Genomic DNA, 27,946 nt, shown 5'->3' with positions numbered 1-27,946 from the left:
TATGACACAGAGAATTCATTCACAAATTAATCTAAGCTAGTGAGTCTAAAGGGAAACTTTTCAAGTGTATGTATCCATAAAATGTTACAATTTTTTTGAACAACCCTCCATGCTTATGTCTTATGACCAGTACTACCACATATCTAAGAGTGGCTATAGTAGAGGATAAATAAGACTTGAACTAAAAAATGCAATTCAAAACAGGTGAGATAAGTCACAGGTCCTTTGATAAATGGATTTTATACATATATATATATATATATATATATATATATATATATATATCCATAGGTCCCTCATCCTATTCATGTAGCCCCTTCCGCCGACAGAAAGGAATTGGCAAGAATACCAGAGGCGCAAAACACCAGCTACTGGTAGACAGAACAATCAGCCGAGACTGCAAGACCAGACTGACCAACCTGTGCACTGCCTGGATTGATTACAAGAAGGCCTATGACTCAATGCCCCACAGCTGGATACTGGAATGCCTAGAATTGTACAAGATCAATGGGACCCTAAGAGCCTTCATCAGGAACTCAATGGGGATGTGGCGTACAACGCTAGAGGCCAACTCCAAGCCCATAGCACAAGTCACCATCAAGTGCGGGATCTACCAAGGAGATGCTCTGTCCCCACTGCTGTTCTGCATAGGCCTGAACCCCCTCAGTGAGATCATTAACAAGACTGGCTACGGATACCGACTACAGAACGGAGCAGTTGTCAGCCACCTCCTGTACATGGATGACATCAAGCTGTATGCCAAGAGTGAACGAGACATCGATTCACTGATCCACACCACCAGGCTATACAGCAATGACATTGGAATGTCGTTCGGACTGGAGAAGTGTAGTCGGATGGTAACAAAGAGAGGGAAGGTAGTCAGAACTGAGGGGATTGAACTACCAGAAGGCAACATTGCAGACATAGAGGACAGTTACAAGTACTTGGGGATCCCACAGGCGAATGGGAACCATGAAGAGGCCGCTAGAAAAGCTGCAACCACCAAGTACCTGCAGAGGGTCAGGCAAGTCCTGAGGAGTCAGCTGAATGGTAAGAACAAGATCCGGGCCATCAACACGTACGCCCTGCCCGTGATCAGGTACCCTGCTGGGGTAATAGGCTGGCCAAAGGAGGAGATAGAAGCCACTGACATAAAGACAAGAAAGCTCCTTACCATGCATGGAGGGTTTCACCCCAAATCCAGCACCCTGAGGCTGTACGCTAAGCGGAAGGAAGGGGGCCGGGGACTGGTGAGTGTCAGCACCACAGTCCAGGATGAGACAACGAACATCCAAGAATACATTAGGAAGATGGCCCCAACTGACCGAGTGCTCAGTGAATACCTCAGGCAGCAGAAACCCAAGAAAGAGGAGGGAGACGAGGAACCATCATGGAAGGACAGGCCCCTGCACGGTATGTACCACCGGCAGATAGAGGAGGTGGCTGATATCCAGAAATCCTACCAGTGGCTGGACAAAGCTGGACTGAAAGACAGCACAGAGGCACTAATCATGGCAGCACAAGAACAAGCTCTGAGCACAAGATCCATAGAGGCTGGGGTCTATCACACCAGGCAGGACCCCAGGTGCAGGCTGTGTAAAGATGCCCCAGAGACAATCCAGCACATAACAGCAGGGTGCAAGATGCTAGCAGGCAAGGCATACATGGAACGCCATAACCAAGTGGCCGGCATAGTGTACAGGAACATCTGTGCCGAGTATAACCTGGAAGTCCCGAGGTCAAAATGGGAGATGCCCCCAAGGGTGGTGGAGAATGACCGAGCTAAGATCCTGTGGGACTTCCAGATACAGATGGACAAAATGGTGGTGGCTAACCAACCGGACATAGTGGTGGTAGACAAACAGAAGAAGATGGCCGTAGTGATCGATGTAGCGGTTCCGAATGACAGCAATATCAGGAAGAAGGAACACGAGAAGCTGGAGAAATACCAAGGGCTCAGAGAAGAGCTCGAGAGGATGTGGAGGGTGAAGGTAACGGTGGTCCCCGTGGTAATCGGAGCACTAGGTGCGGTGACTCCCAAGCTAGGCGAGTGGCTCCAGCAGATCCCAGGAACAACATCGGAGATCTCTGTCCAGAAGAGCGCAGTCCTGGGAACAGCTAAGATACTGCGCAGGACCCTCAAGCTCCCAGGCCTCTGGTAGAGGACCCGAGCTTGAAGGATAAACCGCCCGCATGGGCGTGCTGGGTGTTTTTTATATATATATATATATATATATATATATATATATATATATATATATATATATATATATATATATATATATATTTATTTATTTATTTCTATTCAAGGGATCCATCCCGTGAATCACCAGGATGTACTTGTGCTTCATTTATTTGTATTTCTCACAACGTGCTCCATTTACCTTTCTAGGTCTTCAATCAGCTGATTGAGTAACTTCAGCCACACCTCAGCTAGCTGGTTGTCTGAGACTTTTGCCAAGATTGCCATTTTAAATTCCTCCAAGTTTGATTGCTGCAACAACAAAACAGTGGTGAGGATTATGTTGGATTATGCTCCCACCTCACGGAGTTACAAACACATGTCAAACATTAGCAGAGCCGTTTCAAAGCAGGCTCTGTACAGGCCATGAATCCTAAACTCAACTGAAAGCATTCATTGCAGTATTACCAAGTGGTGAGTAATGTAGAGGATGATGTTGACGGAGTCCAGACGGTGGCTGATGTCCTCCCAGTATGAGGTAACCACAACCACTGGCTTAGTGTTTGCCCAGGGCAGGTAGTAATAATGATTACCTGGAGAAACATTACATGCCATTAAAAATCATGTGGTCATTCAGTGCTTGAGAACATCATGTATTCAGTGCAGATTTCACCACTCACCATCAAATATAGCACAACTATATTGTGTGGTGGAGGCCAGCGGTTTGCAGGTGGTGTCCAGTTTGTTGCCATAATTACCGATGCTGACCTCAAACTGGATTGGTTCTCCAGGTTCCTGAATCATTGAGGCGCTGTGGAAGACTGCACAGAGGCAGTATTTTCTCCTCCTCTGGTATTTCTGATTAAGGAGGAGACGCAGAACAGAGAAAGAGAGGTAGAAAGTTGTTGACTATAGGCTGTATATAAAAGATGGCCATAGCTTCTGGTCTTAAAAACTGAACCCAGCGCTAAAGGTGCCTTAAAAATGCATTCTTCCTAATGGAAAGCAGGGGGTGACTATTGGTTCCAAAAAGAAACCCAATTCTATGTCCATGAGAAGTCTCTGACCAAATTAGTCAGCCTTCCACACGATTCATTGGCTCATTAAACTTTTTTCTAAAGATCTTATGATTTCAATAACTAGCTTATAATCTTGTTGTTTATTTTCTAACTTATGGGCTCATTCAGAATAACATGGAAGATAAAGCAGGGTACGCCTTAAGCCAAGATTGACAAGTCACTCATATAAGGGTGATATCCAAATATGCATCCATCTTTTATATACAGTCTGTGGTTTTGACCTATGAAAAAAGTAACAGGAAAAGTGAAAATTGAACCCAGCCACACGACAGCCAATACCTGTACCACCAGGACGTCATCACTGTGGATTTTGTCTACTGCTTTGTCTGCTTTCCCCTCTAGCTTAGTGGACAGCTCGACCAGAATCCTGCCTCTGTACGCCACGCCTTCTCCCTTTACAAGGACAACATAATGAAATCTTAAAAACCCAACAAAGGCGATTGAAGAAAAAGCATGAAAGAGAAATTCATAAGATAGCAGTTATCGTGTCTTCTCCACTACCTTGCCAAAATTGAGATCCTCATAGGGGTCTGGGAAGCCAGTGAACTCTCTGGGGCTGCCATACAAGTTGATATAACAGGGCCCAAACGCAGGCAGGAAGCCCACCTCAGACTCCCCTGAGTTACCTGGAGAGAGAAAATGGCAAAACAGTCAAGCTGATATAGTGAAGCAAAGTCAAGTTAAAGCGAAAGGTTTGATGCCACTAGGTGTTACTAGGTGACTATTGGAGGTGGCGGCTGGAGGCAGTGAATGGTGGGGCAAGCAGGTGCAGAGACTGTGACAGCAAAACATTCAATATGAAAACAGAGCAACGCACAGTTATATTGGCAACAGGGAACAAAGAAAGTTAGACATAATCAACATTGTAGCACGAGCGTCATGCGCTATGACCCATGCAACACAGAGCAAAAAGAGAAACCTTCATAAGACGCCGTTGCCCCATATTCTGGATGTTCCTCTATTCCAGGAGAAGAAAAGGACAAGTCGAGTACCATTTAGAAGGGAACACAATGAGGCACATTGGTATAATGCATTTTTCATACACTCATACAACAACATCTAGATATGTGAGATGAAGAAAAAATCAACTTCTCTGCTGACGTTTTAATTTAAAGCTAAAATGTTACGTCTTGGTCCTGTTTTCTGGGATAAAGTAGACATAAATAAATGATTACCTTCTATCTCTCCACCAGAGGAGGCTATGTTGGCCAGATTCAGGTACGTGGTGCCGATGGCATCATTTCCTGTCAAACGATCCCTGCAGTCACACATAATAACTTCAGGCCCAGTCCACACAAACATGCACACATAGACACATAGCCCGCACTCGTGCGATTAACTGTAAAATGACATGCAAATGTCACAGTGTATCTGCGGTGCTACGCTCTGCTTTGTCCACTACCACTATGAAGTAGGACATTGAACAATGGCTCACGTTTTATTGCTTTTTGTTGGAAGTTTTGGGATGTTTTCTGTTTTTTCTTTCTTTTTTTCACAGTGGACTTTATGGCCCTCTCAGTATATTTTCAACACCTAACAGACTTTTTTCTAACCTTTTCCTCTGGCACTTTTTTTCTATCCAGCCTTCCTGGAGCCGAGTTATCTGACAGTTGCTTTTCTCAGAAACACACAATGATGACCCGAGAGTCAGTGCCAGCCGAGCATGTTATTCAGGGAAGGGTGTGGCTAGCACAGCATTATTCTCTTAAAGCTAGTATTAGGACAAGGATATGCACACACCTGCGTGCACACACACACTGACCACACTACACAAACTTTGTGCAATACTGTTTCAGCCAAAAGCAAGTGCCTCATATTTTCTTTAGTAATAATATAAAAAAAAGAAGAAGAACAGAACATTACAGTTAAACCGTAATTGTATTTAACTTACCAATCAAACACCGTTAGTTTGACACGCTCACACATGGAGGGGAACTAGAGACACACACACACACACACACACACACACACACACACACACACACACACACACACACACACACACACACACACACACACACACACACACACAAAAAAGCTTAAACACAGTAATTTCTCTGTTACTTTCTGCTATTTAGCTTTTATCTTAAGGAGCACTACCTTGACTTGAAGGTTCAGTACTTCGTTCCACTCTGGGTTGGCATTCGTCTCAATGATTTGTGTGCACAACTGGAGAGGCAGAATAACACACATCAGCATTTTTTTCTCTATAGGATAAGAATAAAAAATCTAATTTTCTTAATCTAACATTATAGCCCAAAAAAAAGGAGGAAAATCGAGAACCTTTCTGCCAGCAAAGCTAGCCTCCAAAAAGGGATCCACCAGGTTTTTCTTGTTTGCTTCTCCTCCAAAAAGTTCTTTCAAATTCTGGACAAATGCATCATCCACTGTAGCAAGAAAACAGTTGTTAGGTAATAAATATATAATCTTAAATGCTTATATGCTGATTATTATTGGTTTATATGAGAGAGACCCAGACTTCAGTGTAAAACTAGGTTACAGGCTGACCAGAAACTGCATGTTTTTGTAGAATATGAGCTCCAGACAGAGTGAAACTAAGTTCAGACAGAAGGGTGACAGGTTGCCCTCTCAACAGACTTTAGAAAGAGGAGGTTATTGCAAGCTGCACAGGAAGTTTTAGTGCACAGGCATATCAATAAAATCAGACACAGAAAAGAGGAACTGAATAGAAGAAGTGTTGTGTGTAATGAACAGAGATGGGCAGTAACGCGTTACTGTAATCTGATTACTTTTTTCAGGTAACGAGTAAAGTAAGGGATTACTATTGCAAAAACGGTAATTAGATTACCGTTACTTTCCCGTAGGAACGCTGCATTACTGCGTTACTAAAACCGTGATTTTTTTTGCGAGAATGTCTCATGACAGTGACGTAAGCGAGTGCGATGTTCGTGACAACAGCTGTCTGCAGATCAACAATGGATCATATATCAAGTGCGGGAGAGAGTATGAGCATGCAGCGTTTAAAGCGTGAAAGTACTGACCTTACTTTGAGTTTGATTCCATAAAAAGTGACAAAAACATTAGTGTCCGTTGTGCGTGGGAAGAAAACTTCTTTTTACAGCGAAAAAAAAACCCCTAAACTTCCAAGCAAGCACCGAGTGCGCTACGACGTAATGGGAAATTCACAGAGAAACTCGCGGATTCTTCCACTGACCGCTGCGGCACACCTGCACCAGGGTAAATCTCCGCCTACCTCACTCCTGCTTTACAGGTGAAAATAGAGCAAAAGGACCGCTAGTCTTTGATTTTATTTATTCTCTGCTGTGTTTTACTTGCATCTATTTGAAAGACTGAGTGTAAACACTTTTTATGTGCTGGAATGTGCAGAAAATAGGTTTAAATATTAAACAAATTTCTTCCAGTCAGAGAGTGTTGCATATAATTAAATTTTTGCTTGATGCATAAAGTTAAAAGATTAAAACTAATAAAACAAGTTTTAAAAAGGGACTTTTCCATTTGATTACATTTTGTATGATGGATTGTAGAAAAAGTAGAATTGGGCTGAGAGATCTATCGCTTTATCACCTATTCAGGTTGTAAATCGTGTTTTTAAAAAGTAACTAAGTAACTAAGTGATTAATTACTTTTGAAAATAAGGAATCAGTAAAGTAACGGGATTACTTTTTTGGGGAAGTAATCAGTAATTAGTTACTGATTACTTTTTTCAAGTAACTTGACCAACACTGGTAATGAAACTGTGTGTGACGTATGTGACGTCGAGAGGTACATAAATAACCTGGCTTCCTGTTTTCTGTTTGAGACTGGCTGATGTGAGCAGGCGTTTCTGTGTGTGCTCAGTCTCCATATCCCGGGATATGTAAATAAAGATCATTTTTTAAAGTAAAAGACCACTTTTGAGCTGTGTCTTTTTGGCCCTAAGAATCAAAAGAACCGTTTTTAACACAGTGCAAGAAAGAATCAGTCTTAATTTATTTAAGACAATAAAAACATCAGTTTAATAGGGTTAACAAGGAGAACTAAACTTCATTTTATTATGATTTAAATGACCAGTCGGTTTGGTATAAATGCAGAGTGAATGCTGATCTAGATCTGCTCTTACTCTGGGGAATGTCCTCAGCTCTGAACACCTTCAGTGACAGCGTGGCCCATCTAAGAGTCACGCCCGCTGGAAGCAGCAGATTACTCTCTATGTCATCATGGTCATCATTGGACTCTCTCTTTTCCACCTGCAGCGTTTGAGGCAGAACAAAGAAAGAATGCATGAGAGAAAGCGAATCGTGTAAGCAGCCTATTTACATTGTGGAGGAGGAAGCAAAGAGCTGCAGTCAAAGTCCTCTGAGAGCTGCAGCTCATCGGTCATACCGGAGGATCATCGCCAGTCCCGACAACAAAGAGGCTGACTTTCAGGTAGCCTTTAGCCCCAGAGCTGGAGTCATCTAGGTCATTCAAAAGGATCCACTTCCTCATGACACAATGGGCTGTAAAAGGACCACACACATAAAAATACCACATAGGATAAACAGACTTTACTAGGGCACCATCAGGGAGAGTGTGTGGAGAAGTTAAAAAGCACTTCAGACTTTGTAACTTTGAAAAAATCTCAGAAAAAGTAAAAGAAAATTAGTTTTCAGCATTTTAGATGTGGAGACATTAAATAACATAGTGGTTACTAAATCTGGCACAAGCTTTTTGGCCCCTTGTTGGCACCAGTAACACAATACTGACATTTTGCCTACAAAGTTGTAATTGGTCTTAGTTTTTTGTCTTGATTTTGACCTTTAAACTGGTCACTTTGTCTAAGATTTTCTCCTCCACCATGCACCATGCGACACTGACAGCAGCCCACTGCATTATGATCTCCACAAAATAAACTAAAGTACCGTCTGTGTGGATGCAAATGACACTCAAATCTGTGGTTGAACCAGCTTACCTGGCTCATCATAAACATAACCAACGTCCACCTGTTTGAGAGAATAAGATGAGATTAGCCAGACTTGTTTGTCATTTTAGATGTTTCAGCATTTTGTATGGAGGAGAGTAGACCGGGTACCTTGAATTCTCCCATAAGACTGTCAGCCCTCAGTGAACAGGAGTTATACACCTGCAGAGAAGAGTGCAACCATCAGCAGGTGGTATAAATGCTAACAGAGGACTTCAACATTTCCTATTAATACTAACCCGAAAACTAATGTTCTCATCAAACAGATCGGACGGTAACATGTGGACATTGTAGAAGAATATCTGCAAAAAAGGAAAAAGGAAAAAAACATCATACAAGGTTCAAACAAAGCAAAACATTTCACATCTCTGTAGAATCTGGTGTGGCATGTTTGGATAGACTCGACTTTAATTAGTTATAATGAGATTGATAGAATAAGAAAAATATTTTTATCCATATCTGAGTTTTGTGTAGTCACTCTGTGCAAATAAATGGCAGTACCTCATCGAAGAAGGGGTTGTTTCCCCTCTTAATCCTGGTCCTGTGGGTGTGCCCACAAACGTAAACCTTGACTACTGGTTTGATGTTGTTGCCAGGCAACTGACGGGCCTCGATGATCCGGACTCGAATCTGAGAGACAGAATGAGGGAGGATAAATTTACAGGTACACCACACATGAAGCCTTTTGACTTCAGACCTGCCTTAATTCTTCGTGGTACAGATTTAACAAGGTGCTGAAAATATTCCTCACAGATTTTTGTCTGAGGAATATATATCTTGTCTATAAACAATCTTCTCCCATGAACATAGAATCAATGCACTGTACAAATTTGTACACCACCAACTACATAAATATTTTAGTAACATCTCACTCATGAAGGGCTTAATTTAAAGTTCACGATCCTCGTGTTCTGATCCTCACCAGCACATCCAAAGTTTTTTTCTGCAGTTATTGATCTTTATTGATAATCAAACTGACCTGAAAGTCCTGAGGTTTATTTGCAAGTCGATATCGACTCTGTGCCCTGGCCACACCCCGACGAAGATTAACCGACTGACCACCGGATGGGGACGTCCCTGCAGGGCCGCTTTGGCTCCCATCTGGAAGAGTTCCATTGCCCTCCTCGCCGCCACCACCACCTCCTAAAAAGCACAAAGACAGGGCGATCACAGGTCAAATACCTGACAAACCTCTAAAAAAATGTAATACTCTCAGTAGACACATGCTCTATTGTGCAGTATTACTGGAAATTACATAAACATACCAGCATCCACTGTAGTTTCTCCTGACTGAGGATCATTGGGGTTTGGTACAGCGTTTGCTGGAGCATCATAGCCGACCAAAAGATTGATTGTTGCCTGAAAGGAAATTATTGGCTAGTCTTCTCTTTTAAATATATATTTTTTATGAAATTATATTTTGCTTATATTTTTGAGTTCATATCAAAGGATGAAAACTTACTCCAATATTCTGTCCACTTTCACTGACCAGGGGAACATTTTTACACGGCAGTGATCTCGCTTGACCTGAAGCGAGGTCTTTCAAATAGATTTTAGCAGACCCGAGAAATCTATTGGAAAAAAACAAACAGTGTCAGACAGCATACTTTTCAATACATACAACACACACACAACTTGGAGGACTTTGCCGGGTGACCATTCTGTTTCAATGTCCTGATTGAATCGGGCAAAACATGTGCTACCATTTTAGTCGGCAAATTTACCAGTAATCAGATTACACAGATTACACAAAAATTAAAAGCTGCATGTGTGCACAGTGAAGTCTACATTCACACAAAAAGCCATGGAGAAGGTCACCACCCAGAGCTAACAAACCATACTTGTTCAGATGCACAAACACAACACTATGAGCTACCACACACTCAATACTACCAGCCTCTGTTTTAAACAGCAACAACTTTCTGCACCGAAGACGGAAATGAATTAACGCTTCCTATTTGGGAGACCTTTAAAAAGTGGGAGTGATAAAGTTTAAACTTCCAAATAATAATAAATGAATAACACAATACAACTCTACAGTATTAAAATGTGCAAAACACCACTGCCATATGTATCATGCAATGATCGAAAAAAAACAGGTTTTCTGATATATCTCATGCGTCTTTGAAGGCATCAAACATCTACTAAAAGTAATATTACTTACAGCATTACCCAATTATTTCATCTCCAAAGTCAAGTAATTATTAACCCGATTAATGTTCCTTGGGAAAAACAGAATTGTGTTCCTCAGTTAACGTGTCCTTTAATGTTTTAAAGAAAATAAATCAAATGAAACTATGTGAGCTGTGAGCTATGTGAGCTATGCCCAAAACACCAGTGTCACACAGTGTATCTCAGCATTTCCAGCATTGTCCTTTAATTGCTTATTGTGTCTGTGTCTGCCTTGGCGCGCAGTCAAAAACTACACTGTTTCCTGTTTATCTTGCTTATTCTTTCACAATTACAAGAAATTTGACAGCAACTACTAAAACTGCAAAACTTGCAACTAAACGTATAAAAGGCCAGAATTTCAAACCCATGTTTTCTCCTCCTGATATAGACAGAGAAAACATTACTGTGTCCAAAAGGAATACAGCTAACCCAATGGAGTGTTATGAACACCGTGTAAGTTGTCTCTCTTTGGGTGGACACTCATTTTATTTTGGCAGCATTCCTGGCGGAGGAATTCCTGCAACATAAACTTGCTGCTGACCTACATCTGACACCAAAGGCTACAGCATTTAAACATCTCGTGTGAAAGAGATTTAAATATACTACTATCCATGAACTATAATAGTGTACTCAAAAAACCTCAGCAGTGAGTGTGACATGGTGATACGATGAGCAGTAACTTAACTTGTCGAGATGACTTTAGGACACTGTACAAATACTTGGACAGAATTTATTGTGGGGAGGAGATCCAGTCATTATTCCACATGAGGAAGGAGACCAACACTGGTACTCCCTAGACATTCAGTGACTCATGAAACTGGCATTTAACCTCATATTAAACCAGCCCTTTTTGTGTATTTTATTACACAACAGAATTTAAAGCTCTATCAAATAGTGTTTCCAAGCAGGAAGAGCCTGTGTTAGAGCTTTTCCTTGCATAGCCTGACCAAAATCTCTCGACAAATGAAGGCCATTCAGCGGAGAGTTTGACATGGTTCAGCACATGACTTTGCATATCTGCTGTTTTTAGAACATTCAAATACTAAGTAGTGCCGTACTAACTGTGTTAGCGTCCTCACTGAGCAGTGGGAAAATCATTAGAGCCCTGGTGTAAGTGCAGAGTAGGGAAATTATACCTGGAGTGCCAACTTCCCATTTAAACAAATAACAACCAGCAGACTTTGTGACCATTGTCGAGGCTTGGTGATGTCATGTTCAAAATATTGCTCTCGCCTACATGCAGGATAAAATCTGAACTCATACTGAGTTATTATTGTAATAACTCAGGGTTTTTTTCCACTTTGTCAGGATGTTAAATTTTTCTAAGAATACAAATATACAAGGGTGCCTCTGACACAATGACGTTCTCACTTATATCAGTTCAATCACTATAATTAACTATGTGTTAACGGGAATGAGTGACTTACAGTACAAATAACCTTGAATGTCTGCCACCCACCCTCTGTCAACATTCATTTCCCTTTGCACGACTGCTCGGCTTTGAAATATTGCGGCTCATCTGAGATACATTTGTGACAAGAGTGTGAAAATCACCCATGTTGCACTTAAAAAGCTTAAAAGCCCAGAAATATCTTTCATCGGCAAGTGAAAAGTGGTTTGAAATATTTGCACAGACCAACAGGAAATGAGACTACTTAAGCGTTTGATATGAAAGAATTCCCTCAGCCAAAAACTGTGGCAAACTGGAAATCTCTGCATTTCAAATATACAGTCAAATTTTATACGCTTACATTTTAATTTTTTTATTGTCGAGTCATGAACCATTCAGTGATTTCTAAAAGCCTACAGCTCTATTTGAGCCTCAACTGCATAACAGGGGAAATGAAAAGTTCTATCAGGGATGGATGCAAAGCAGGTAAAAGGAGGATAGTTAAGACCACAAGCTTTCAAATGGACTTCAAAGGTAAGTTATTAACCAGAAGCTGTGGAAAACAGTGTCGCAGTTACAACGAAATATGCTGTAGATATTCATTGTCTGCAGGGTATGAACTATGATGGCTGTTGATACTTGGACTCTTTTTTTCTTCAGTTTCATGTTAAAGACTGCATCGCTGTTTGCACTGGGAGACTTTATCCCACAATCTTCTGATTCCTCACAAAATCAAATTAGTCAGGAAGAATGCGTATTTTCCTCCCTCCTGTTGCTACAGCGACAGGGAATACCCATAACAGTATCTGCAAAGCTATCTGAGAAGGACAAATCCTCCTCTGCTTCCACTCTGTAGCTCTTTAGAGAGTGTGTCAGACGGCCAGCTCAGTGGAAAACTTTACTCTGTATGGAGACACATTTGCAAAGCCCCTCCTTCAGTTATGACTGTCCCATGCACAAGGGAAACTTTTACTCAGTTTAGCACATATGTGTGCATAAATCCACAGGAAATCCATCTCAGGACTGACATGTTTCATACAAAACAAGAACTTTTAGCATCATCGGTTTTCTTAGCATAAAAAAGACCTTGATCGTGATAATTAGTGATGTTGGGGAAACATTCCTTGTGGTTGGCCTGAATCAGTCCCATATGGGATTCTGGCTTTAGCTGGAAGTGAAAACCTTTTAGCGTATTTTTGGAGCAGGTTCAGGCTTTTTTTGGCATTACAGCACATCTCACTCAGACAGTATTAAAATAGCTCATACCACTACATCTACTACAACAACTCCACATTAGCTTTGAGAATTTGCTTTGTTCTCTATCACACTGTGCTACACAAATCTCAAAGACGGGGGAAAAAAAGACATCCATTGTTGCACAAGAAGGCATCCCACACAGCTCTGCAAGTCTCAGCATGGCAAGAAGGGTGTAGCAGGCCGAGGGGGTTGGAAAAAACGAACTACATAGCTGCAATATTGAGTTATTATGAACACATCAAACTTCTTTTTGTTTATATTGGTGTGTCCTTGTTCTGACACACACACACACGCACACACAATATGTTGATGCTGTTATGTTGTTCTGATCCTGCTTCTAAGCAACTGGTAGTAGCAGCCTGTGACATGTGCAAATAGCAGGTAGCCCATGCATAGCTCAAGCTATGATGGCTCTGCAGTAAGCGAATAATCAGTTTCTTAAAAGCAACATAAAAGAAAACGGGACACACACCTCTACCTGTGTTGACTAATCTGCTACCTGACTAAACAGGCTCAATTCTTACAAGCTCCTGTTTCAGACAATACTAAGCTTGTATTGTAATTCAGTAAGGTGAGGCAAAGCTTTTCATGACTTGTTGCACAAAGCTGAGAGGGGATCTCAGTTTCCAGGCATGCAGTGTACTTACTTATCTTTCCCAATAGTTTCATAGTCTTTCACAATCACATCGATGAAGGAGCTGGAGTCCAGTGCCTTGCCTTTTAGATCAAATTCAACCAACTACAAGTGAACAAATGTGAGAAAAGCATGCCATCAGATACAGAACCTAAACTGCTGTCATGTCTTAAATAAGCACATTTTATCAAGGAACAACATATATATTACAGATAATCATATATGTGTGTATGTTAGCCATGTGGTGTGTGGGACTGCAATTGCAGTATGGAAAGTTTGCATTAAGTATTGCTACATTCCTGGCAATTCATCTTAAAAAATAATAAAAACAGGTAAAAGGGAGTGAAGTATTGCAGAGTGTTTCTTTGTCTGTGTGATTTACCTCATTCCACACTGGATTCAACTCTTTGTCAATCGATTTTGTTTTCTTCTTGTCATCTGAAAGGGGAACACATTTTTTTTCCTTAATGCTCCCTTTTTATTGAAAAGTTAAGAAAAGTATCTTATTACATCTTACATCTTATTGTTTTAAATCAAATGACACGGTACCTTTATAGCAACAGCAATGCTAGGATCAGTACTGTAAGTCAGTACTGTGTCTGCTCTGTCTTGTGCAGAACTGTCATATATGATTTTAATTCTGTGGCTGAAGCCAACTTTGAGTACAGACTCAAACTTGTCTGTTCACTTCTTTGCCCGAGTTCATTTCACTGTATCACACACATGCAAACAAGTCACTCCCCAGCTATGCGTCAGGAAATTAAATTATTCTTGGATTAAAAAAAAAAAAAGCACTTTTGTTTTTTAACATTTGTAATCTGGCCAGTTCATCTGATGAGCTCAGCAGCACCTCTGTACCTCAGCTACCACAAACCAGATGAAAGAATATTAAATTAGATGCCTAAAAAACTTCAAGCCCTGCAACAATCACTATTACAAATTATTAGGCAACATTTACTTTTTACTGAAGACAAGAACACACCCAAACTGTTTTACGTGTAGAGAAAAGAGACCTACCTCTAAAAATCACAGTGGTAATTGGATCAGGAACTCCAAGGGTCTTTTTAGGTAGACCCTTAGCCGACTCTACTACAACCCGCAACATGACACCAAATGAGTTTAAATGAAAAGAAAACTAAACTAATCAGTTTAAAAGAAGAAATGTCCACGCAAGACCGACATCCTCACGGCCCCATCACAGAAGCTGTCAGGGCAGGGCTGACAAAGTCTAGCTCCAGGATTCAGGAACAAGGGCGGATCACGGGTCTATAATTATGCTGAGCAACAGCCTTAACTATTGCTGCCTTCTGTTGGTGTGAGTGGAAAAGAGAAAACGCAGCTGGAAAACGGTTCACTGGGAAATAGTTGTTTCATAGGCTACAAAAGTGTATTCACATTCCTGAAAAAGAAACGGATAATAACTTAAAAAATAAATCTTTAAAAACGTTTCGCAAGTGTCTTTTAAAAAAAAAAAAAAAAAAAAAAATCCAGCTCTTATAGCCAAGATCATCATTGCAACCGTGGTTGGCTCCATCTGGTGGCAGTACCCGGATGCACGACCTGGTCTCTCAGCAGTCCCTGAAATAGTCACGAAATGTCTATTGGACACGAATTTTCATGCATTTATGGATTTTAACCTAACTGAAAAAAAATCGGGATCAAACGTGTGAATACGTGAGTAGTTTTCATAGGTCAGTCCATCGTTTGTTTGTTTTTTTCAAATTATGGCTTTAACTACCATATTTGTCATGGTCCCTGTGCCTCACCAGCTGATTCTGTATTAGGCAACATGTTTTCTCTCTCTCTCTCTCCTGCCGGGGCGATGCTCATTACGGGCTCCCGCCCCTGGCCCACGCACCTGCTGCCGATCGGGATAATCACAAGGCCGATTTAAGACAGCAGCACTGTGTCACTCGTCGCTGGATCGTTGAGTTATCAGCGTCAGTCGCTCAGTAGATTGCAAATAAGGATCTGTGAGTTCGTTCCGTCTGTTCGCCTCTAACTATTATCTCTGTGTACAGATCTATCCCGGACCTTTCCCTGCCTGCCTGTCATCCCGTGGACGAGTGAGTGGATGGTGTTTCCCCAGTGTGGGGAGTGAAGAGAGAGAGCCTTTGGAGGACGTCAGATCCCCGTCTTTTCCCTCACATACCCCGGAACCCTGGACCCCCCTCCCCTCCCTCCAGCACTTTGTAAATAGCATCACCTGGTGTCGTTGTGTGAATAAAATCTGTAAATCCTGTAAGGAGTCCCGGTCTGCGCCTGAGTCCGTTAACTGAAACCTGACAATATTTGTGTTTTTGAGGTCTAAATTGCTATGGGGGTACTTAATAATATAATTATTAACATATGTGTTATCATTTCCACTTGTCCCTTTTTATTTTTACTTTTTACGTGCATTATAAAACACTCAGTGGGTCAGTTTGAGCTTATTCATTATTATTGACTTCTTGACTGTTATTGACTCTTTTATCAGATGGATAAAAGAAGGTTGCTTTAAATGACATTGCAAGCCTAAAAGGAGATCAAGTTCAAGGACTTGCTCAGCAGACTGTGAAACACTGGGACTTGAGTATATTCATTAAACATAGTAAGACAGCACTTTTGATAGCTCATTATAAGGAAGAAAACTGCTGCTGGTTGCCTGGCAATGATTAAACTACATCAGTTGAAGAACGGTAAGAATAGCTGAAAATATGCCACCATATCATGACTTTTCGCTTTTACCCTCTCTTAATTTTGAATATAGATGTTCCTGATTTAATATCTAGGATTTCTGGACAGTCCTACTTATGGTAGAAACTATATCCCATATACATAGATTCTTGATAAAGCTCAGAAAGCTCAGCCTTTTCTTGGTGGTGAATAACTTTGCTTCTTTAAATGATTAACCCACAGAGGTCTGTGGGGTTTGTGGCTCTGTTGCCCCAAATAGACTTTGGAAATTCTCAGGTCTCCTTGGCAGTCTCTTCAGAGATGTGTTGACTATCTTTTGTCGGTGTGGTCAAACATTTGCGACCGATAGCTTCTGTGGATGTGGACATTCCTTCCCTGTCTGAAGACAACAGGCTTTGTTTGAGGACTGCATGAAAAGCGAGAGGAGTGGACAGAAACAACGGCTGTGCATGGTTAGGCTCAAGGCACAGCCAGGATCGCGGAGTCGACTCAACTCATTTATACAGAAGTCTTGGCTTCTCTCTTCATTTCTTTTTTCATGCTCACCATAAAAGAAGAGTTTAAGGAGGAGTTCAGACTGTGATAAAGGTAGAATCGGGCTATCACTATGGATACTTTTAGAAACAAAAAAAATTTGTGGACACTTTATGAGAAAGAGGTGCCACACAGCAGGTTTTGGTAAGTTTTTTTCCCCTTGTTTGGTCTTGGCAAACATAAAATATTATTTTTAATTAGGGATTGCTTTATGTAGAAAATCTGTTTTATAAACTTTGCACATTGATATGGATTTTTGTCACCTCTGGATAGTAGTGCCTGCTAACACATTCTTATATCTGATTCTGTCCTATATTTTCTAATAAGCTAAAAAACAAAAAAAACAAAAAAACCATTTTAACTTTCATTATTTGTACTTCATTCCATTTTTCCACCTTAAACAATTCATGAAAAGTCAATAGAAGCTGAACACTGGTATCAAACGTTCAAATAACTTCTTAAATTCACACATTTCTCCATTCATTTCTCTTCCATCCACTCCACACAGTTTAAACTCAGAGACAACAGCTTCTTTATTACTTAATTATTTTATTGTTCCATTTGCTGATTGTAAGTAATGTGTATGATGTAAAGGACCACTCATGCATGCCCCAATGGACCAGGAAAATACCTCACAATGGTAAGACATGTGACTTATTGTTAGTTTCCCTTAGCAACAGGCCCACACCGGAGGTGCTGGTGGCAGGGAGCGCTTTTCTTAAAAACACATCCCCCTAACTTTACATATTCTTTCATTACTTATTCCCTTTATTTGAAAAAAAAAGTGTGTTATATCAAAACTACCACATGGGAGTGCTGCACTCATTCTGCAGTGAGCTTTTTACTAGCTGTCAGTGATGTAATGGCTTCAATAAAGAATCAGAAATAAAAAATAAAATAGGGGTTAGACACTGAACTTAACAGTTCTTTAATGCTTAAGAAATGATCATGTTTTTATGCTCAGTTAAGCTGGGGTGCTGCCTTATTGGCAATGTCCTCCACATTTTATTCTACTTCTGCTCTTTCGTTTCACTGATCATTGATGTGCTGCTTTCTGCAGTGATCCGGCCTGCGGTGTCAGTCCTGCAGAGAAACTGAGCCCAGAGCACCTACAGCTTCTGAGAAATGCTTTTACCTGTTCAAAGGCTGGACTTGAGACACAGGAACACAAGCTGAAGGGAAGCAATAGAGGTACAAGTGAAGAACGTGGATTGACGTTTGAGGAGTTTTGGGATGTTCTGAAGTCTGTCATCGGCCCAAATATTGAGGACACGTGGTGCAAGAGATTCTTTTATGAGGTAAAAAGTAATAAAGTTTTTTTATAAGTCTTGACAAAACTGGATGCGGGTTATATTGTAATCCACGATTTAAAAAAAAGTTTATAAAACAGCATCCTGTCAGTCTATTACTGGTTTGAAGTGACTGTCCTATTAAAAGACAACAGTGGTGTATTGCTGACTTGACTCTTACATTCTTCATGTCTAGGTAGATATCAGCTGCACTGGACAAATAAAATGGCAGCAGCTGTGTTCCTACTTGCTTTTGGAGTACACTGAGCGACAGCGGGCCTCCAATCCCACAGCTGCTCTGCTGGAGGCCCAGCCTCAGATTAGACACTGCTCTCATAACAAGGTAACTCTGGTGCATCGTGGTCAGATGGTCTGATTTTTAGACAGTTTTTTTTAAATTACTTACCAGAATTAGGCAACTACCTAGTCAAAATTAACATTTAGAGAATTCAAGTTTCAAAAACCTCCCAAAAGCTGAGTGCAGCAGAAAAAAAAACTGTCTCAAAGCAAAATTGCTATCCAAATACTAAAATGAACAACATTATAATATGACTTAAACAAACTTGGGGAAAAGAAACTCAAATGGATTAGAGTATTTTGTATCTCTAAAGGAGAAACAGTTATAGAGAGTAAATGGTCAGTGACTCCAAGTTAGTATTTGGAAAAGGACATAAAACTTAAAACAATATGTAATCACTTTTTAAGAGTTTAATGGTATATTACAAAATGGAACATTTATATTTTACTACCCAGTAAAAAAAAATACAGAGGAAATGGAATTAACCATTAATAAATGATTTGTACAGTATAAATATATTAAAATCAATGACAACTTACAAGCACTCAATAAAAGTCTCTTTTGAAAACATTTTTCAATTAATTAGAAGTAAGATTTTTTTTAAAAGATTTATTTTTGAAAATGTAATTTAAAAGCGGCATACACATATACATTAATAGATATGATACCAAATATACTACTATTATTAATATAGGCTACTTTTTCTAATGTTAATGCTATATTTATTTCCTAAACGTTTGATGCTTTCTAATAGGTTGTTTATACTTTCATGTAAATAAAGTAGAAAATGTATCAAAATATTTTGGCATGCTGTGTATTTGTAGGAGATGAATATACAAGCTTCTTTACAAGAAAATCCAATACAGCAAGTCACTTTTACTTACTTTAAGCTAGTTTAACTAGTTTAGGCAAAATTTATTTGATGAATTAAATTACTACTTTCAATATAAAGATTATCACGCATATAAATAAAAAAAATCAACACTGCAGCACTACAAAGCCTTTGTCTATTTAAAGCTTGTTGGGGTTTTTTGTTTTGTTTTTTTAAAAAAGGTTTTATGTCCCTTGACAACTGTGTAAACTTTTTCTTCATTTCAGCTAAGCTAACAGTCTCTAGTAAAAATAACAATGGCACAAAGATAAAGTTAGCAACTATAGTTAGCAACTATAGAGTTAGCAACGAAAAAAGACAGAGCCATTGTTCATGGAAGATGACCAACAAAGGTAAGAGAATATAATAATGTTGGACTGTATTAATTTATTACCTGACTTCAGAGAAAAGTATTAGGTGGTCATATTTTTTATAGGTTATTTAGCTTGTTAGCCTAGCTTAAAGAGTTCTTCTGTGGCCAAAAATTGTGTCTTAGGGCTCTCTTTGGCTACGTTCACACTGCAGGCGAAAGTACATCAAATCTGACTTTTTTGACCCTATGCGACCCATATCCGATCATGGTATGACAGTGTGAAAAGCACAAATCCGATATTTTTAAAAGTGATCTGGGTCACTTTCGTATGTGGTACTGAATCTGATACATATCTGATGTTTTAGAAAGCCACTGCTGTTTGAACGGTCATGTCGCATTAAATCCGTCTTTTACGTCACCGACACAAGACAGATGTCTTGTTATTATCAGCGCCGGAGAAGACATTGCAAACGTAGATGTTAGTGAAACTGTTGGGAAGACAACGTTGGAGAAACGTGAACATTTTATTTGTACTGTATAATCTGCAGATTCTGACAGAAATCTGCAACTATACTTTGAAGCACCGCTCCTCTCTAAAACCGCAATAAGGATAATTATTAGGCCATTTGTAAATAACAAAATAACTTTATAACTTAAAGCAAAATTGGGAAAAGTAAAGTCTGAAACAAGTCTTTATATTAAGGGCCATCAGTCAAACAATATTGTTTGGTCTGGGTCTAAACAGAGCACGTTGTGTGTGACGCCTTCTTTTGCGCATGCGGGCCGCTTTGTGGGTGTTAGGTGACGGCTGTGTGCAAACAGGAATAGGACCCAAGATGCAGACTCCGGAGACAAACTTAAACCAAAACAGCTTTAATGCTGAACGCAAACATAACATAACTGGGAAAAACTGAAAATAAACTAACACCGGTGGACTGGCAAAACACACAGCAAAATAAATGGTAGATCGCGACACAGAGAAACACAGGGCTTAAATACACAGAGGGAGCAATCAGGGAATGAGTAACAGGAGGGAAACACAGCTGGGACAAATCAGAACTGACGAGACCAAAGAAGCGTAAACTGAACACACTGAGATAAGACAGAGACCTTCAAAGTAAAACAGGAAACACATAACACAGACTCACATGCAGGCACTACAGAGGGAACAGAGACGTGGGACCAGGGCAGACACAAACACTGACTGGATGTGGGGATACAGCAGACAGGGAAGACAGCAACTATGGAACACAGACAGAAAACCAGAACACTAAAACTCTAACCAACCCCACCCAGAGAACCTAAACTAAGAATGATCCTAAAACCCATAAAGCAAAGCTAGAATATAATGAAATAACAAAATCAAAGAACCAAAAACACTGGGTCAACGACCCAGGGACCCTAACAGTGGGTTCACACTAGAGCGCGTTTGCTGTCACATTTTATTTGTAGTGTGAACAAGCAGACAAAAAAATCGGATTTGATCAAAAAATGGGAATTGAGCTTTAAGACCTGCAGTGTGAATGTAGCCTTTGAGACATTTTGACTGGTTACAGTAGTGAAACACATGATTTGTGATGACTTTCTTGCCTCAGCCATAATGGTTACAGGCTAACTGTGCTGCACTAAATGGCTAAAGAAGCTAAACAGACCTTGGAACTCATTATTTTAATTATTTTCACCTGGCCTGTGAAGATATTCTCATATATTATTATAGTATCATTCGCTACTTTTGGATTTCACCCTGCAGGAGTTAAGCAGGGCAGTTTGCCAAACCTTTTTAATAACTCTAGGGTTCATCAGGGTCTGTTAAATCTAACCAATGTAAGTATAAAAGAGTGCACTCAGCTGCTCCTATAAATTATAATGAATAAAGTGTTCCATTACTATAATAGATGAAAGATGAAGCATCTTAATTTTTCTGCCCTGAGTTATATGTTATTTTCGACAACCATTACTTTTTTCCTCCTGTAACCTTTCTCTAATTGATTACACTTGTCTCATACTTATTGCTCTGCAGCGGGAGCCAACAGTTCGTGTGGTTGCTCTTTCCCATCCTCCTCCACTCCGCTATATTAGCGTCAGTAAGGGGGGTCAGATCACCGCCTGGAACAGCAGCCTACACACCCTCAAAACTTTAGGGGTGAGTGACATCATGTTGCTACTTTAATATCCACGTGGAATTACAGCACACTCACTCACGTTTTTCTATTTAAACCAGCTTGCTGGAGACCCAACAGAGGAAGTGGCAAACACAAGGAGATTCAGGGGTTGGACCACCGATGCGGTGTACATGGGCAACGTCCACAAGATTGCCATAGCAACTGACTGCAGGGACTTGCGCTTTGTTACTATTTCTTCAAACTGTTTGTTGGAGGAAATTCACTTATATGGTACTTTTATTCCTAACAAAAACCAACTAAACCACGTGAAGCCCGGAAATATTGTTAACTCTTTGTCCTATAATTGCTCCCAGGGTTTCGCAGTGTGCCGACCTGTCTGTGTTACTGGTATGATGTGCAGGTAGGACAACTGTTTGTGTGAGATGTTACTGTTTTAGCTGGATGTCTCCATTTGGAAAGCACTAAATGCATCACTTCAATCTAAAGGGTTTTCACTCCAAGAGTCTAGAACAGCCTCCTCTGCTGCTACTGGGGGATGAAAAAGGAGGAGTCCACCTGATGTGGTTCCTAAACTCATCCAAGGGACTTTTTAAGAAACCATCAAAGAGAGACAAAGGTCCACAAAGGATCTTTTTCCAAGTAGGTTTTCCCTCCTCTATTTACTGAATTCTGTTACAGAAGCATGGAAGCAAGAAGCTTTGAAGTGTTGCTGCTTACACTACAACTTTTCCTTAAACATCATTTGGACTCACTGTTTTTTCTTGTTTCACCCTCGTTCCTCACAGGATCTTGGTGAACACAGCGACATGGTGTCCTATCAACACATCCCCAGCATCCACCAGGAACCAATTACCAGAGTAATGTTTGAACCCAGTGCCAATGTCATCATGACATCGTCAGAAAGTAACACCACATCTGTGGTCTTTATGAATGTGTCATTGAAGCAGGAGCCTTACATTTGGAAATTTAACCAGGTAATTAACAAGGTAACAAGGTCAGTTTGATTGATAATACACTCATTGGCCACTTCAAAAATACATTTTTCCAGCACCAGGTTGGACCACTTTTGTGAGCATTATTTATTTATAATATTTCATAATTATTGTAGTACTGAACATGTAATATGTCATCTGCAGTGAAAACAGTTGCTATAGCTTTCATTTTAATGTGGCCTCTACATGCTAGAGTGAGCCAAGCCAGGGTCAACTCCGTTGATGTCAGGAGATAAGCTCATTAACATTACCTGTTTTATTTTGAATACATTTATTTTACCTGAAGAAATTAAATCAAATGTGTTCTTATCCTCCCCTTTGCCTTCTACATTTTAGTTGAATTGTTTTATTTATAAGATCTGGTAACATCACTGACTTCAAATCAACTTCTCATGTTGTGGCTTTTAGACTTTGTTGTGATTTTCATAGTTATCCACTTCTGATCTGGATCAATGTCAGTCAGACCTGTGTGTCACAGCACTGGGGACTGGGTGACACAGACCTACGAGGGCAGGTTGACATGTGAAAATAAACTCTGTTTAAGAGAGAAAGAGTTTTATATAGTATTAAATGTCCTAGTGTGACAGTGTTACAGTGTAGTAAATGCTGTTATAACTGGCCAGTTTTATCTAGAAGAGCAAACACAGCAGTATGCAGAAACAGACAGTGTCACCGGCTGCTGTGAAAGGAGTAAAACTGGGTGGTGATGCTTCCTGTCACTCACAATGGGTTTGTTTGTTTTTTGTTTGTTTTTTTGAAACCCAAGGTTTACTCTCCAAATAACTGTCTGAACATTGTAAAACAAAAATCTCAGTCATGTATCTTTGAAAGGAAAGAAGCATTTACCACCACTTCATTTATATTTTCACCTGCATAAAACACCATCTTCTGTATACTATACGATATTAATGCTTTTGCCTCATGTCAGGGAGCCAAGTGTTTCGACTACAACGCGTCCCTACAGTTGATGGTTACAGGAGGCTCTGACCGAAAAGTCAGACTGTGGTCACAATATGTGACTTCAAGTCCTGTGGCTACACTGCCGGGTCACCACACCATGGTACTAGATGTTGCAATTTACCAACATGTCGGGCAGATCTTCAGCTACTCTAGAGATGCTGTGAGTGAATTAGGATTTACCATAAATGCATACATAATTGTATATTTTATGTGAATATATGCTAGTAGAGCTTGTTTATGTTCGAATTAATGATGATGCATTTGTCTTCTTTTGCCAGGAACTGAGAGTTTGGGACATTTCTACCCATCAGTGTTTGAAAGTTCTCCGTCTGCAGTTTCCCTGTCTGCAACCAGGTCGCATCCCAGAACATGGAAATTTCCCCTTCCTGTTGCTTAGCCCTCCTCTTCCTGATGAGATGCAACCTCATTTAGTGGTGGCCTGCAAAGATTACCTGGCAGTGCTCAATCTGTCAGAAAAGAGAAGAGGAGGAGGTGGTTGGTTGACTGATGAGGAATTCAGGACAGAATTTAAACAGGGTCCATACCTCTCCTGCGCCTTGTACAACCCCACCCTGAGGCAGGTGGTGACTGGACATGCTGACTCATCAGTCTTTCTGTGGGATGTAGAGACAGGAAGGAGGCGGCTTTACATTTTAAATGCTCATGGAGAAGAGGTGCTCTCCTCTATGGCACTGGACTCCTCTCACAGAAGACTAATCACGGGAGCTCGTAATGGCACTATTAAGGTTCAATACATCTTATTACTTATTATTATATAGAGAAAGAAATTTGGCTGTAATGCATCAATGTGTAAAATACTTAAATCAGAGTGTTGGCCACTCCCCAAGCAGGTGTGGAATCTACTAAATGGCCTAAACTTACACAAGCTTGAGCCCGTCACCAACTCTGAAGTCACTGGGTTGACCTGCCTCCATGACAACCATTTACTGGCTGTGGGGTGGAACCAGTGCATCACTCAGTACAGCATTGCAGGAGACAAGGTAAAATCAAGGGTGCGTTAAAGTTATAATCCACACATAAATACAGTTTTAAGGGTTACTGAACACCAGGCTGGAAAACAATGTTTTTCTTCCCGCTCTAGTTTTGCAGAGAAGAAAGAAAACGTATTTTCAGGGAGGATTATAGTTTATCTTTCCATCCTAAAATATCCTAAAATTAAGATTGACTTGGTACTCTGGGTTTTACTATCCTTTTCGGCTCTGTCTTTTATCTAAAAAAAAGCTCCATGGATGCCATTTATACAGTCAACACCCATCCATCCATCCATCCATTTTCTTTACTGTTTCAGGGTCAAAGAGCCTATCTCAGGTGTCATAGGATGAGAGAGGCCAGGTACACCTTGGACAGGTCACCAATCAATCACAAGGCAAACGGCAAAGAGAGACAAGCATTCACAAATGCACCTAAAATTATTATATTCAACGTAACTTATATGTAACGTGTATATTCAACACAGCAAGAAACCAGCTGGCCTGTGGTTTTGACAGGGATAACTGTAAGTTTTCCAAAAGCAGTAATGTCTAATCGTCACAGGAACACGCTGAATTTGTAGGCAAACAGCAGAATGTGAGCTACTGGAACTTTTCTGTTGTGGCTTGCAGTATTGACCAATCAGGTTTGATCAGGCATTGGTTAGGTGCAGATAAACAGTCCTGTAAAGAACAACAAGCACTGAGAGTTTGAAAGAAGAAGGCAGAATGTCCTATATCTTATGCTGCTTGTATGAATATATAGAAACATAGGTAAGGTGTGGTAGATGAAGCACGTAAGACAAACGTCACCCTCATCACCAAAATTCAACTGTACCGCGCACTAGTATTGCCCATTCTTCTCTATGGATCCGAGACCTGGGTCATCCTCAAGCATGACCTCAACAAGCTTGAGGTCTTCCACGTGCGCTGTTTGCATCAGATTATCTGGGTGTCCCCCCGTGACCGTCTCAGCAACAGCACAATGCGTAGTCAATGTCACCATCAGCCCTAGATGGAAGAGCTGATCCAGAAGCGACGACTGCAATGGTTTGGCCACACACTAGGGAATCAAGCATGACGCTCCCAAGAAGACTTGGATCAAGCAAACTGAAGACGATCTTCAACAATGACGTCTAATCCTCAAGCAAGAAAAGGTCAAGGCCAGATCGCAAGTCTTGGAAGTGCATCGCTGACAAAGATGAGAACCCTGCGGCACCCACAGCGACGTATTGGCTTGGTGGACGACCTTCCCTGCCGACCGCCAGCTAGGGACAAAAGAAAAATAGTTGAAGCACGTGAGGGCTTTTCAAGCTCTCAAAACTACTGTGATCTGGATGACTGAGAACCTCCATAGGCAGCAAAAGACATGCTAAAATGTGTTCTCAGAACTATTTTGCTGTAACTTGATAATGATTAACTTTTATATTTGCTTTTTAAATTTACCTGCATTTGTAACACTGACCTTCATCTCCACACTCTTAGTCATCTGACAGTAGCTGCTGGTTCTCAGATTGGAAAGGCAGTGAAAAAAATTCATTAGCTGTGGGTCAAGAAAGAACAACATAAAGTATTAAATGCATTACATAAACTTTTGATTGACAGGGGATTCTGGGTAATGCAGTCCACCCAAGAAGCTCAGATATATTAAGATGCTATAAAATTAGTCTCACAGAGTTTTAGCCTTGACATATTTTTTTTTCTTGCTACAAGTTCTTTCCCAGATGTTTAAAGCAGCGTGATGAGTCCTACACAAACAGCTGTCACCATAGTGACTAATCTAGTACAGACTCAGAAAACATTTAAGTGTTTTTTTTAAGAATGCCAACAACAACTTGGCCTTAAGAAGACTGTGGTCCAAATTAGGCTCAGAAAATATTTCCTCCAATAGTAACACTAACTTGTCCCATCATATTCAGTATAATAATTCAGAAGTCTTGTGTTTTCCTGTCAGTAGTGAAGAAAGTCTCTAAAGTCTTTTCAGCGCATAAATACAAACCCACATCCACCTACAGCTATGCATGCTGCTGCACAGGTCTCAGTGTATAAATATATAACAGTCTGCATTTGCACATTATTCTCAAGCTTCAAATTCTTGTGTTACATTTTACCTTTCAACCTTCAGCTGCCATCTGCTCTGTGGCTGGAGTCATCTGTTAAAGCGAACAGTAGTAGCACTGAGTATTTATGCTTCTGCAGCAGATTCTTAATGCTGCTTTTTTCCTTTCCTCTGCCCAGTTACATAATGTTTCTCACTGTAAAGTCCCTCGCTTAAGCAGAACTTAGCTTGTCTGTTTCGTTATATATTTTTTTCATTTCCAAAACCTAGAGGGGCAATCACAAATCAGTAAATTGCACTTATATATATGCATACGTTATATACGCCCCTGGTAAGTTCAAATTCTTCACACAGCCATAATTTGTTTAAAAAAGTCTACTGCAACATGGTACACTTTTTTATGAGCAACCTGGGGAAGTAAGTAGAGCTTCTACAGAAGAGACAGGTTATTTCACCTCATTTATAAACTGTGTTTATAAATGAGGTATATAGGTATATAGTTATCATCATTTCAACCAAAATGCTTGTGCACTAAGCTGTGCTTTATTTTTCTTTTACTCGTGCACTGAAGGACTTGAAGGTGAGAGCAGACATGTCCTGGAAGTCCAGCGGTGTCCACAAATCAGACATCTTGGCTGTGTGTCAGTGCTCCGCTCTGAGCGTTGTTGCTACAGCCAGTTATGATGGAGAGGTAGTGATCTGGAGCATGGAGACACAAGGACCGATGCTCCACCTGCAGAGAGGGACGCAGGCACGGTAAGGAGATGCAGCTCCGAGTGCTGTCTTGCAGTCAGTGAGGGTTTACTATTAAACTTGATGTGTATGACTTGCAGGTTTTGACACAAAACAAATCAGCATGGATCAGTTTACTAATGATTTATCTACTAATTTACATCGTGTTTCTTGTATCCCAGATCAAATTTTGTTGCTAGCGTGGTAAAAAATTATTTATCTTTGGCTCTCTGCAGTCTTTATTGACGATAACACACAATAAAAGCTTAGATTAACAAATGTTTAAATAACATGCAGATTATTATTGAAATATCAAATAGATGTAAAATGTCAGAACTCAAAAAAGGTATTCCTTTTATCATCATGCATGAATGATAAAGGTATAAAAGAATAAGTAATTAAAGTAACGAAGACATAATCAAACTAATTTCTCATAAATTTTCCTGACAGTTAATTAAATGATGAATAAATGAAG

General features: G+C 40.3%; 2 protein-coding genes and 1 long non-coding RNA gene across 5 annotated transcripts in view; 2 read left to right on the top strand and 1 right to left on the bottom strand.

Moving 5' to 3' along the window:
• The window catches only part of LOC146568204 (myoferlin-like), a 28,597-nt gene extending 13,716 nt beyond the window's left edge, over nucleotides 1–14,881 (bottom strand). Inside the window, exons 1-22 of one of the 3 annotated variants that reach the window (XM_085284082.1) lie at nucleotides 14,653–14,881; nucleotides 14,018–14,073; nucleotides 13,649–13,740; nucleotides 9,645–9,753; nucleotides 9,448–9,541; nucleotides 9,162–9,325; nucleotides 8,684–8,812; nucleotides 8,422–8,484; nucleotides 8,294–8,344; nucleotides 8,174–8,204; nucleotides 7,606–7,721; nucleotides 7,343–7,469; nucleotides 5,545–5,648; nucleotides 5,362–5,430; nucleotides 5,153–5,196; nucleotides 4,437–4,519; nucleotides 4,181–4,219; nucleotides 3,763–3,887; nucleotides 3,541–3,654; nucleotides 2,863–3,040; nucleotides 2,651–2,775; nucleotides 2,385–2,494 (exon numbers count right to left, since the gene is read on the bottom strand). In XM_085284082.1, the coding sequence (XP_085140208.1) occupies nucleotides 2,385–2,494; nucleotides 2,651–2,775; nucleotides 2,863–3,040; nucleotides 3,541–3,654; nucleotides 3,763–3,887; nucleotides 4,181–4,219; nucleotides 4,437–4,519; nucleotides 5,153–5,196; nucleotides 5,362–5,430; nucleotides 5,545–5,648; nucleotides 7,343–7,469; nucleotides 7,606–7,721; nucleotides 8,174–8,204; nucleotides 8,294–8,344; nucleotides 8,422–8,484; nucleotides 8,684–8,812; nucleotides 9,162–9,325; nucleotides 9,448–9,541; nucleotides 9,645–9,753; nucleotides 13,649–13,740; nucleotides 14,018–14,073; nucleotides 14,653–14,740 (2,111 nt within the window). In that variant the 5' untranslated portion in view covers nucleotides 14,741–14,881. The remainder of the gene's footprint in view (nucleotides 1–2,384; nucleotides 2,495–2,650; nucleotides 2,776–2,862; nucleotides 3,041–3,540; nucleotides 3,655–3,762; nucleotides 3,888–4,180; nucleotides 4,220–4,436; nucleotides 4,520–5,152; nucleotides 5,197–5,361; nucleotides 5,431–5,544; nucleotides 5,649–7,342; nucleotides 7,470–7,605; nucleotides 7,722–8,173; nucleotides 8,205–8,293; nucleotides 8,345–8,421; nucleotides 8,485–8,683; nucleotides 8,813–9,161; nucleotides 9,326–9,447; nucleotides 9,542–9,644; nucleotides 9,754–13,648; nucleotides 13,741–14,017; nucleotides 14,074–14,652) is intronic. The other 2 variants (XM_085284080.1, XM_085284081.1) reach the window with 2 other exon arrangements.
• Nucleotides 14,882–15,242: 361 nt separating this feature from the next.
• Nucleotides 15,243–15,876, top strand: LOC146568203 (uncharacterized). The gene is made up of 3 exons (XR_014893583.1): nucleotides 15,243–15,309; nucleotides 15,520–15,575; nucleotides 15,657–15,876. It is a non-coding gene; the product is annotated as an uncharacterized LOC146568203 (long non-coding RNA).
• A 1,583-nt stretch (nucleotides 15,877–17,459) lies between these two features.
• The window catches only part of LOC146568202 (cilia- and flagella-associated protein 337), an 18,919-nt gene continuing 8,432 nt past the window's right edge, over nucleotides 17,460–27,946 (top strand). Inside the window, exons 1-12 of the mRNA XM_085283493.1 lie at nucleotides 17,460–17,485; nucleotides 17,906–18,143; nucleotides 18,331–18,477; nucleotides 21,637–21,759; nucleotides 21,838–22,009; nucleotides 22,093–22,139; nucleotides 22,226–22,378; nucleotides 22,525–22,713; nucleotides 23,660–23,851; nucleotides 23,970–24,437; nucleotides 24,543–24,692; nucleotides 27,311–27,495. Of these exons, the coding sequence (XP_085139619.1) occupies nucleotides 17,460–17,485; nucleotides 17,906–18,143; nucleotides 18,331–18,477; nucleotides 21,637–21,759; nucleotides 21,838–22,009; nucleotides 22,093–22,139; nucleotides 22,226–22,378; nucleotides 22,525–22,713; nucleotides 23,660–23,851; nucleotides 23,970–24,437; nucleotides 24,543–24,692; nucleotides 27,311–27,495 (2,090 nt within the window). The remainder of the gene's footprint in view (nucleotides 17,486–17,905; nucleotides 18,144–18,330; nucleotides 18,478–21,636; nucleotides 21,760–21,837; nucleotides 22,010–22,092; nucleotides 22,140–22,225; nucleotides 22,379–22,524; nucleotides 22,714–23,659; nucleotides 23,852–23,969; nucleotides 24,438–24,542; nucleotides 24,693–27,310; nucleotides 27,496–27,946) is intronic.

Source organism: Mchenga conophoros, linkage group LG8, assembly GCF_057382185.1.
Source record: "Mchenga conophoros isolate Kocher_MC1m ecotype Shallow Benthic linkage group LG8, M_conophoros_male_GT1.1, whole genome shotgun sequence".
Taxonomy (NCBI): Eukaryota; Metazoa; Chordata; class Actinopteri; order Cichliformes; family Cichlidae; genus Mchenga; species Mchenga conophoros.
The sequence above is the reverse complement of the archived record's forward strand: the minus strand, read 5'-3'. Positions and strand labels throughout refer to the sequence as shown.